The 12,786-nt window shown below is 38.8% G+C and overlaps 1 protein-coding gene across 1 annotated transcript in view; it reads right to left on the minus strand.

Annotated features, from left to right (window-relative positions):
- lrp2a (low density lipoprotein receptor-related protein 2a) overlaps positions 1–12,786 on the minus strand; it is a 161,955-nt gene that overhangs the window by 65,829 nt on the left and 83,340 nt on the right. The window contains exons 42-47 of the mRNA XM_061971676.1: positions 9,976–10,265; positions 9,704–9,901; positions 9,126–9,368; positions 6,851–6,976; positions 4,098–4,217; positions 3,316–3,447 (exon numbers count right to left, since the gene is read on the minus strand). Coding sequence (XP_061827660.1) covers positions 3,316–3,447; positions 4,098–4,217; positions 6,851–6,976; positions 9,126–9,368; positions 9,704–9,901; positions 9,976–10,265 — 1,109 coding nt within the window. The remainder of the gene's footprint in view (positions 1–3,315; positions 3,448–4,097; positions 4,218–6,850; positions 6,977–9,125; positions 9,369–9,703; positions 9,902–9,975; positions 10,266–12,786) is intronic.

The following is a 12,786-nucleotide window of genomic DNA, read 5'->3' on the forward strand; positions in this document are numbered from 1 at the left end:
ATATAAGTCAACCAGGTATGAAGATAAGACGTGATCATAATTTTTTTGAGATTAGATCATTTTTATGAGTCAAAGTTGTGAGTGTGAAGGACACGGGTAGGAAAGCTCATTTGTGAAGAAGTCGTTTGGCGTTACCTGCCCGTTTTACAGTATTGGTATAAATCTGTAGACCCAGAAAATAAGACTACCGTATTTTTCGGACTAAACGTCGCAGTTATTTTCATAGTTTGGCCGACTTATACTCAGGAGCGACTTATGTGTGAAATTATTAACACATTACCGTAAAATATCAAATAATGTTATTTAGCTCATTCACGTAAGAGATTAGACGTATAAGATTTCATGGGATTTAGCGATTAAGAGTGACAGATTGTTTGGTAAACATATAGCATGTTCTATATGTTATAGTTATTTGAATGACTCTGACCATAATATGATACGTTAACATACCAGGCACGTTCTCAGTTGGTTATTTATGCGTCATATAACATACACTTATTCAGCCTGTTGTTCACTATTCTTTATTTATTTTAAATTGCCTTTCAAATGTCTATTCTCGGTGTTGGGTTTTATCAAATAAATTTCCCCCAAAAATGCGACTTATACTCCAGTGCGACTTATATATGTTTTTTTTCCTTCTTTATTATGCATTTTCGGCAGGTGCGACTTATACTCCGGTGCGACTTATACTCCGAAAAATACGGTACTTAGTTTTTTCACACCTTTTTTAAAATAGAAAAATCTCCTATACTGGTCTATACATTCATCAACTAATATAACAGCACCATTTTTTTATGGAAAAACTATGACAAACAACTACTAACCAATAGACAACCACTAACATCAGCTTGCCACCAGAAAAACTACAAATCAATATACAACTACAACAAAGATGTGCACTTAGCAAGCGACTCAGATCAACAGAATTGTTGCATGTTGAAATCACGCTCACTATACTGTTTCCTTAGCAATTCGGGGCACAAGACATGGATAACTATCAAAAACACATTTAGACAAAGTAAGATAGACACACACATAGAACACTATTCATAATAGGGCTGGGTAGTTTTCACATTTGAACTGATACAGTACCAATTCCTGTTACCTAGGAATATTGGTACTCAACGGTATCAATTTTAAATAATTGAGTGTGTGTTCATTTAGTAATAAATAAATACATTTGTTTAATAATGATTTTTTTTAAATTAAAAATTTAACACTTAGCTGATAATGATAACTCTGATGTCCAGTTGCTAGATCTTATTTTCTTACACTTTACAGTCTCATTTGCTATTATTCATCATTTTAGTATGTCCTTAGTGTGTTGCCGTAGTCTCGAAGTAGTCTCTGCCATTAAGATGAATGTGCTTGGCTTGTCTTTTGTTGAGCCCGATGCAGTGTTTATGCTGTAAGTATTGTATCTATTACACACCAACTGTTTGATTGTAACGTGCATCTTAGGTATAGTTTTGATAATCACATTTGGAGGTGTTGAAATTGCCGTGTAAAATCGCTAATGTTAATCTGTGGCATTTATATCACATATCCAATTAGCAAATTAGCATGGGGTGAAAAGTGGAGCTTTATTTTTGAGCAGTTTCTATCAAGCATGTTTGTTTTGTTGGCACTGAAATGTATGCAAAACAAGTTCTAGACCACTGAATATTCTTTACTGCTTGCTTGTGTTACCACATGTGTAGAAATATGGGGAAATAACTACAAAAGGACACTTCATTCAATAACAATGTTAAAGAAGAGGTCAGTCAGGATAATGCATGGATATAGAGAACATACTAACTCTTTATCTATTGAATTTAAAATGTTGAAATTCTATGACTTGGTGCATCTGCTAACAGCTAAAATTATGCACAAAGCAAATTATAACCTTTTACCCAAGAATGTACAACAATTCTTCTCAACAAAAGAAGAGAAATATAACTAGAGATGTCCGATATTATCGGCCGATAAATGCGTTAAAATGTAATATCGGAAATGATCGGTATCGTTTTTTTTATTATCGGTATCGTTTTTTGTTTTTTTTTGTTTGTTTTTTTATTAAATCAACATAAAAAACACAAGATACACTTACAATTAGTGCACCAACCCAAAAAACCTTCCTCCCCCATTCATTCATTCATTCATTCACACAAAAGGGTTGTTTCTTTCTGTTATCAATATTCTGGTTCCTACATTATATATCAATATATATCAATACAGTCTGCAAGGGATACAGTCCGTAAGCACACATGATTGTGCGTGCTGCTGGTCCACGAATAGTACTAACCTTTAACAGTTAATTTTACTCATTTTCATTAATTACTAGTTTCTATGTAACTGTTTTTATATTGTTTTACTTTCTTTTTTATTCAAGAAAATGTTTTTAATTTATTCATCTTATTTTATTTTATAATTTTTTTTAAAAGTACCTTATCTTCACCATACCTGGTTGTCCAAATTAGGCATAATAATGTGTTAATTCCACGACTGTATATATCGGTTGATATCGGTATCGGTAATTAAAGAGTTGGCCAATATCGGAATATCGGATATCGGCAAAAAGCCATTATCGGACATCCCTAAATATAACCTTAGAGAAACAGGCAACTTAAAACATGTGCATGCACGTACAACACTTAAAACCTTTAGTATGTCAGTGTGTAGAAATAAACTATGGAATGGATTAAGCAAAGAAAATCAAACAATGCACTAAGTTTATACGGTTTAAGAGGATGTTCAAACAACAAGTGTTTACAAAGTACAATGAAAAAGAATAATAACTGTCTTGATCTTAAAAAAAAATGATATTATCAATGTAATTATGGAAATCATAACTGACTTAACTAGCTACTGTTGTATTTAGAATTCATTGATGTAAATTGTGTTACAAATTGAATACATATGTGTTAGTAATTGCTGTGACGTGGAAAGGGGGTAGGTTTAAATAGATTGCTTCTTCATACTCTTTTTAGTACAAGTTGTTAAAAAAATTAAAATATGTGATGAATCATGCTAAAATTCTAGACATGTTTTTAAATAAACTTCAACTAACCAACCAATTGACAATTGCAACATATCTATAAAAACGTCCGTTTGCCGTGTCAGCAACTGCATGTGCAACATAGACGTATTGAAATATGCTAGGCTAATTGATTTTACAGGAATCGATACTCGATATTACAGACGGTACCTATAAAATACTGAATTTGGAACCCAGTCCAAATGATTACATTATTAATGTTTCAATTAGTTCAATGAAAAATAGTGACAGGGAATATGGATTTTTTTTTTTTTAAACAATTTCTAAATGGTACGTACCACAATTGTGCCTCTGATCTTCGTCACTCATGTCACCGCAGTCATTGTCGCCATCACAGATCCAGGATGAGGCGATGCACCTTCCATCATCACAACCAAACTGATCTGCATTGCAGGTTCTGGCTACCCTGCCTACAGAGGCAAAATATAATCCCTGCTCACACATTTTATTTAGTCATTTGTTTTTTTGCATTCATTGCTAAACTGGAGCATATCTCATCTGACTTTGGTGTAGAGGTGGGCTAAATCCTGGACTGGTCACAAGCCAATCACAGGGAACATATCAACAAATAATCATTCAGACTCTGATTCATACTTATTGTTGTGATGCAAGCATCAGGAGAACACTGCCACAACAATTATATCATCAATATTTTAGCCTTTATAAAACATGAAAGCTACACATACATTTTTATGACTGATTGAGATTACCCACCCTCCCAATTGCTGGTAAAATAGACAGGCAGACCTTTCAAACTGGCAAAAAAAAGTCTTAGTAAGTCCACATTCCCACTCATGGTTAGCTATCTAAACAAAAGCCAAAGTGAGGCTGTGGAACCCCCACAAGACAAAAGGAGGTTGGAAGGGGGTGCACCCCGGTCAAATCCACAACACAATAGACTACCTTGTCAACAAAGAGATACACGGGTGCATCACTCACTTCTCTCACAGAGGGGCAGACAGGCACCAACACACACAACATTGGGGGAGGGGGTGGGTTGATGGTGATGAGTTCAGACACACAAAGCCAGCAAAGGCCATTTGAGCAGCGTGACACTCACTGCAGAAGAGGGGTTCATCAGATCCGTTGGCACAGTCGGCCCCTCCATCACAGTACCAGTGGGCCGGGATGCAACGACCGCTGGAACAACGGAACTCGCTTTCGGAACATGTGGATGTTGCTATGTGGAAAATGTGGCAAGGCATGACATCACTTTTTGGAAAGTGTTACTTTGTGGGGGTTTCTGAGGCTTGGCGGAGCTATTGATTTGTACGCCATGTTGTATTTAGTTTCCACTAGCCTTATTTTATGCAACAAATCAACCTGTACATGCAACAATACATGTAAGAATAGAAGTATGTGTTGAAGTTGCAAGACAGACCTGGGCAAATTAAGCTTTTCAATCTGGCCCGCCGGACATTCCCAAATCATTGTATTAGATCAGTGGTTCTTAACCTGGGTTCGATCGAACCCTAGGGGTTTGGTGAGTCGGCCTCAGGGGTTCGGCGGAGCGTCCGCCACGGAGGTAAAGACACATCCGACTTATCCTGTAAATAACAACTTGTCCCTATCAGCGTATTGTGGATACCCCCAAACAATGTTCCCTCTAATTTTCCATCTGATTTGCAGGTTTTTTGATTGATTGATTGAAACGTTTACTAGTAGATTGCAAAGGAAGAGAATACATTATATGAAACAGTACAGTTTATATAGTACAGTACATATTCCGTACAATTGACCACTAAATGGTAATACCCCAATAAGTTTTTCAACTTGTTTAAGTCGAGGTCCACGTTAATCAATTCATGGTAATGTGTGTAAGGTGTTGTGAGTTCATGCACTGTGTTGGTTTTGTTCTTTGAACAAGGTGATGTTCATGCACGGTTCATTTTGTGGACCAGTAAAAAAACGTATGACTTTTTCTTGAATTTGAAAAAAATAAAACATTTTATTTTTCACTAAAGAAGGGGTGAATGCGCATATGAAACTGGTGGTGTTCGGTACCTCCAACAAGGTTAAGAACCACTGTATTAGATGTATAAGATGGAAAGTGTAGCTGCCATTATGATGTGCAGTGATGTTTTCTAATGACCGTAAGTCTTCAACTATACTAAGTCTTTCAATGCTTGGAATCTGCATGATATACTAGTTACTATGGTCATCTAATTAGTTACTATGGAAATTAATTAGTTATAATGGTAATGTAAGTCACAGCAGCTCAGACGAGGCACCAAGCAGTATGGGAGGGCAGTGTTTCCACAGAGTGTTTCCAGAGCCTGAAATGTGGGTGTCAGGGACAAACGAAGGAAATTTTTACAACAAAGTTCTGCAAGAAAAGTGATATTATATCAGATTGTAGGTGGGTTTTTTTTACCCTTCGTATTCATATTTCGCCATGTTCGTTGCATTTTTGTTGTGTTTCGCTTGATTGTAAATAATGTGGATCGAGAAGGGGTGTGAGAAGTAAAAGAGGAGCGACGTTCATATGTTGTCAATATTCAGTGTTTTATCCTTCATAGTTAATATAGTAAATCCCACATTCTTTATTTTCATGTACTTACTGGGGGTCTCATTCAGTAAAAAAATTTAAAATTCCATTCTGTTTTTTAAGCCGAGTGTGAAGCGACTGGGATGAGAATCAGCACCTCCAAGTCCGAGTCCATGGTTCTCGCCCGGAAAATGGTGGAGTACCATCTCCGGGTTGGGGAGGAGACCCTGCCCCAAGTGGAGGAGTTCAAGTACCTAGGAGTCTTGTTCACGAGTGGGGGAAGAGTGGATCGTGAGATCGACAGGCGGATCGGTGCGGCGTCTTCAGTAATGCGGACGCTGTATCGATCCGTTGTGGTGAACAAGGAGCTGAGCCGGAAGGCAAAGCTCTCAATTTACCGGTCGATCTACGTTCCCATCCTCACCTATAGTCATGAGCTGTGGGTTATGACCGAAAGGACAAGATCACGGGTACAAGCGGCCCAAATGAGTTTCCTCCGCCGGGTGGCGGAGCTCTCCCTTAGAGATACGTAGGGTGAGAAGCTCTGCCATCCGGGAGGAGCTCAAAGTAAAGCCGCTGCTCCTCCACATCGAGAGGAGCCAGATGAGGTGGTTCGGGCATCTGGTCAGGATGCCACCCGAACGCCTCCCTAGGGAGGTGTTTAGGGCACGTCCAACCGGTAGGAGGCCACGGGGAAGACCCAGGACACGTTGGGAAGACTATGTCTCCCGGCTGGCCTGGGAACGCCTCGGGATCCCCCGGGAGGAGCTGGACGAAGTGGCTGGGGAGAGGAAAGTCTGGGCTTCCCTGCTTAGGCTGCTTCCCTGCTTAGGCTGCTGCCCCGCGACCCGACCTCGGATAAGCGAAAGAAGATGGATGGACGGATGGATGGATGGATGGCATTCTGTTTTTTAAGGTGGTCTGTCATAACGTTTTTAGTATTCAATCAGACATTATTGTGAGGTTTTGTATTAGTGTTCCTAAAAATAGGACCCAAACACATATTGTTCAGCAGATTGTCACAGCTTATATATGTGTGTGTTTGTGCGTGCGTATATTTATATACTGTACCGGCCCCCAGACACATTTTTTTCTCTAAATGGCTTCTGGAGTCAAAATATTTGCCCAGGCCTGATGTAAGGCGTTCATTTAACAACCGGGGAAAGAAACAAAACAGCAATTGGGTAAGTCATTTTTCATCCTAAGGGACTAACTAACCAGACACATAATCAGTTCAATTACCAGAATGTTTAAAAAACACTACCTTTAGGACAGAGAAACAGTACATTTTGGATGTATTTGAAAGAATTGCTGTTAACCATTACCACAGTGTGTAGTACTCTCGTCGCTCATATCTCCACAGTCGTTATCTCCATCACACAGGTATGAACGTGGGATGCAAATGTTGGTTGACTGACACTTTGTGTGTTCCGGCTGGCAGGTTCTCTCAGCTAGATCAAGATTTAAAGCAACAAATGGCCATTAAATATAGCATTAAATAGCATTGCATTAGATATGTAATACAATTGAAGGTCCTCTACTGTCCCTACACCTAGAGCCTGTGTATGTCCAACAGAAGTCTCTCGCCTCCCTCATTCGTATGCTACACTTTCAGGAGAAGAGGTTTTAATGACGAGGTGAACCTCCTTCTTAATAGACATAATACTGCCTCTGATACGCCCCTTATAGATGCCCACCACTTCAAGGTCGACAGCATTTTAAAAGGCAGGATTGGCTACACATCTAAAAATGAAGGCTGAAGTGCTGCCAACTATCCATCAATCTGCAGCACACACGGGAGCTGTAAGCTGTCATTTTGTATTTCTTTTACAAAATAGGCTAACCTAGCATGATGTTGCTGTTTAAATGAGAGTGTAATGTTAGCGTTGTAGCTTGCATGGCTATGTGTGTTGCGAAGGTTTTGTGCCTTTGGGCCCACACCTTAATATTGTCTTGTTGTATGTCATATATATGGCCTCTGTTACAAACCCCAAAGCAGTGAAGTTGTCACGTTGTGTAAATGGTAAATAAAAAGAGAATACAATGATTTGCAAATCCTTTTCAACTTATATTCATGAATAGACTGCAAAGACAAGATATTTCATGTTCACACTGAGAAACTTCTTTTTTTTGTGGAAATAATCATGAACTTAGAATTTAATGGCAGCAACTTATTGCAAAAAAAGCATTTTTACCACTGTGTTTGGGAACTGAGGAGACACATTTTTGAAGTGGAATTATTTCCCATTATTGCTGGATGTACAGCTTAAGTTGTTCAACAGTCTCCCTTCTGATATTTTAGCCTTCACACATTTTCAATGGTCCAGGTCTGGACTACAGACAGGCCAGTCTAGTACCCGTACTCTTTTACTAGGAAGCCACGCTGTTGTAACACGTGGCTTGACATTGTCTTGCTGAAATAAGCAGGGGCGTCCATGATAACGTTGCTTGGATGGCAACATATGTTGCTCCAAAAGCTGTATGTACCTTTCAGCACAAATGGTGCCTTCACAGATGTGTAAGTTACCCATGCCTTGGGCACTAATACACCCCCATACCATCACAAATGTTGGCTTTTGAACTTTGCGCCTAGATCAGTCCGGATGGTTATTTTCCTCTTTGTTCAGGAAGACACAATGTCCACAGTTTCCAAAAACAATTTGAAATGTGGACTCATCAGACCATAGAACACTTTTACACTTTGCATCAGTCCATCTTAGATGAGCTCGGGCCTAGCGAAGCCGGCAGCGTTTCTGGGTGTTGTTGATAAATGGCTTTCACTTTGCATAGTAGAGTTTTAACTTGCACTTACAGATGTAGCGACCAACTGTAGTTACTGACAGTGGTTTTCTGAAGTGTTCCTGAGCCCATGTGGTGATATCCTTTACACACTGATGTCGCTTTTTGATGCAGTAACGCCTGAGGGATCGAAGGTTACGGGCATTCAATATTACGTGCAGTGATTTCTCCAGATTCTCTGAACCTTTTGATGATATTACGGAGCGTAGATGGTGAAATCCCTAAATTCCTTGCAATAGCTGTTTGAGAAATGTTGTTCTTAAACAATTTGCTCAGGCATTTGTTGACAAAGTGGTGACCCTCGCCCCGTCCTTGTTTGTGAATGACTGAGCATTTCACGGAAGCTGCTTTTATACCCAATCATGGCACCCACATGTTCCCAATTAGCCTGTTCACCTGTGGGAGGTTCCAAATAAGTCTTTGATGAGCATTCCTCAACTTTCTCACTCTTTTTTGCCACTTGTGCCAGCTTTTTTGAAACATGTTGCAGGCATCAAATTCCAAATGAGCTAATATTTGCAATAACAAAGTTTCTCAGTGTGAACATGAAATATCTTGTCTTTGCAGTCTATTCAATTGAATAGACTGAGTGTGGTGTATTCATAAACAATGGATAAACAACACTTCTTGAAGCCACACTGTTGACAGCAGTGGACAAAAAAAGCATTAGCATTGGCATTAAATCGTCAACTGAGCGTGTTCCCTGTAACACACATGAAATTAACTATGGTGGGACTTCTGACACATATTTATTTTAAGTTGTTGAAAAATAGCATATTAAAATTATTGCGTGTTACTCACGGCAGTTTTGCTCATCTGTGGTGCCGTTGTCATAGCAGTTATTGATGCCATTGCAAACGTAATCCTTAGCAATGCAGCGACCATTGTTGCAGGCAAACTCAGCATTGGGGTCACATGGTCTGAACAGACAGCTGCCCTCATCGCTATTGTCGCCACAATCATCATAGTGGTCACAGCGATAGTGGTAAGGCACACATCGCCCATTGCCACAGGTAAACACTGTAGGCTCACATGTGTGAAAGGCTGAAAAAGGGAATCCAAGATGTCAGAGATCATAAAAATAATCAAGCTTTTTGCACTCGTGCACAGGATTACCTGACAAGGCTACAAATGATGACAGGAACTGAGGGACTGCATGCAAAAATACGATTAATGTGTTAGTCTTGGAGCATGTTAATTGATTCAATTCTAATCAAGACACAAGCATACACACCAAACAAGTTGAAATCAGTCTTGTCTCCTAAGAATGTCATTTGTTACAGCGAAAGACAGAGCTTGTTAGTCAAATTAGTAACAGATAGCACATGTATGATTGTAAGACCAATGCAGGGACACCAAGGGAGAAAAAGGTTCCCTACCACAAACTCTCTCCAGCTCATCACTGCCATCTCCGCAGTCATTGTCATTATCACACTTCCACTGGGCACGGATGCAGCGGCCATTCAGGCAGGTGAACTGGCCCGCCTGGCAACGGGTACCATTATCAGGGATGCAATGCTTATTGTCAGCAAGGTACCAGCCCTCTAACGGACAGTGACACTCAGCTCCATTAGGCCCTAACAAGATTGCAATGCATGAGCATGTTTGCCATTGATATTGGTGTGAAAAAAGCAAAAAGTGATGTTCATACCTGGTGTGCAGATATGGCTGCAGCCTCCATTGAACTGCTGACAGGGACTGACACACTGATGATGCTTCCCGCTGGCCAGAACATGAATATCCATGGGCCTGGAGGGGATGTTCTGAATCATTACTGTTTGATCGGAACCGTCGTATTTGTTGGCCCGGTAGATGCTACGTGTGTTCCAGTCGGTCCAATAGATGAACTGCTCAAACATGGCCATGGCGAAGGGATAGATGGCCGTGCTGACGATGACCTCACGATTTGATCCAGTCAGAGAGGATCTTTCAATCTTCTGTCTGGTAGCAGAGAATTCATTACGGCAATAATAACATTTTAATACTTGTACTTACAGCAGTAGGTATAGAGTATAGACCCTCAGAATGTAAATGGTTCAGCAGTCAAGTACCTTAGAAGCTGATCAAAGGAAACTATGGTATAAAAGTCCATAACAACACAAAAGCCGAAAAAATTAAGACAGGAAGAGGAGAGACAAAGTGCATACTTCCTCCCTCCGTCCCTCCTCTTCAAGTCTGCATTTTCTTTGACCTTTTTGCTATGTAGACCTTTTAAAAATGAACCTATTGCTGTATTAAGTAGAGGTAAGGTTTGCTTCACCATTGTGTTTGGTTTCGGAGGGTCCAGTGTATAGTAGAGTACACCCCTGCTATTTCAGCAACCATTTGTGTGTATCTTCTCAATACTATAAAAATATACTTTAGTGTAGTCCATGTACAGCGCGTATAGCAGTATAAATTCACTATCTACTGAAAATGAGTCAACACATAAACACTATTGTCTAAAGAGCTGGCAACAGTACCAAGATAATTATGTCTTGCCTACAAATAGGCATGGTGGCGGTAACAGCGTGGCCTACAGTTCATTGACGAAAACATGAAGTTCAACATGTGTTGTAACTAGAGATAAGTATGGTTTTCATTTTGACCGATTCTAGTATCAAATCGGTACTTTAAAAACGGTACTGGTGCTTAACAGGTTGTGGTTTAACAAATTGAAAAAACAATGCCTTTTTATTTTTCTAGAATTTTGTGACATTCAAGTTGAACAAATTAATCATTTAAATACTTAAATTATTTAAATGATAACTAAGTCATACATTTCAAAAATAAAAATCTACAACACATTGTCATAATCATTGCAGAACATAGAGACTATGCAAGAAAATACATATTTGAGTTGTAAGGTTTGATTCTCAAAGTTTGAAGTGTTCCTGAATGCAACGTCGCTCTCCTTAACCGCAATTGGTGCACAATGAATAAGTGTTGTGTTGTTGTTGTGGCTACTGACTAGGCCAGGGGTCGGCAACCCAAAATGTTGAAAGAGCCATATTGGACCAAAAATACACCAAAAAAATTCTTCTGGAGCCGCAAAAAATTCAAAGCCTTATATAATTCTTCTGCGATGAGGTGGCGACTTGTCCAGGGTGTACACCGCCTTCCGCCCGATTGTAGCTGAGATAGGCTCCAGCAACCCCCGCGACCCCAAATGGAATAAGCAGTAGAAAATGGATGGATGGATGGATATATAATTTTAATGGTGAAGGCAACACATGGTGTATGTGTTTAAATTAGCTATTAACTATCAAAATGACTATGTTTCACAGGCTGATGCAAATCTTTGTTGATAGAAATGTTGAAATGTAATATTTATTTTACACAATTTTGTATAATTGGAAAACATTAGTAAAATGGAAGCTTCTCTGAGGGTGAGATCACTCCTGGAAATTTCTGGCTTAGAATGGCCAAAGGTATAGATGTGTTTGTCTAAGTTAAAGGAAACGGCAGGCCGTCTTCTTCTAATGGATTTTTTACTATCTTTGGCAAGCTAGGTAATGTTTGCTGTGGTCTATAATGACATGTCACACAAACAAATATCAGACATGTAGCCAGTATTACATACAGATAATGTGTCATGAAACACATTGCTGTTAACCAACAAATATAAATTAAATACAGTGAGGACTAGGGATGTCCGATATTGGCTTTTTGCCGATATCCGAAATTCCGATATTGACCAAACCCTTAATTACCGATACTGATATCAACCGATACCGATATCATCCGATACCAATGTATACAGTCGTGGAATTAACACATTATTATGCCTAATTTGGACAACCAGGTATGGTGAAGATAAGGTACTTTAAAAAAAAAAAAATTAAAATAAAATAACATAAATAAATTAAAAACATTTTCTTGAATAAAAAAGAAAGTAAAACAATATGATAATAGTTACATAGAAACTAGTAATTAATGAAAATGAGTAAAATTAACTGTTAAAGGTTAGTACTATTAGTGGACCAATCATGTGTGCTTACGGACTGTATCCCTTGCAGACTGTATTGATATATATAGCTATATAATGTAGGAACCAGAATATTAATAACAGAAAGAAACAATCCTTTTGTGTGAATGAGTTTTTTTGGGTTGGTGTACTAATTGTAAGTCTATCTTGTGTTTTTTATGTTGATTTAATTATAAAAAAAAAAAAAAAAACGATACCGTAAATTAAAAAAACGATACCGATAATTTCCGAAATTACATTCTAAAGCATTTATCGGCCGATAATATCGGCAGGCCAATATTATCAGACATCTCTAGTGAGGACATAAGTAAAGAAAATTAAATTAGCTCAAATATACCTACAAACGAGGCATAATGATGCAATATGTACATGTAGCTAGCCTAAATAGCATGTTAGCATCGATTAGCATGCAGTGACCAAATATGCCTGATTAGCACTCCCTACAAGTCAATAACATAAAAAAAGCTCACGTTTGTGCATTCACACACAGCATGA

This window comes from Nerophis lumbriciformis, linkage group LG13 (assembly GCF_033978685.3).
Source record: "Nerophis lumbriciformis linkage group LG13, RoL_Nlum_v2.1, whole genome shotgun sequence".
Classification (NCBI taxonomy): Eukaryota; Metazoa; Chordata; class Actinopteri; order Syngnathiformes; family Syngnathidae; genus Nerophis; species Nerophis lumbriciformis.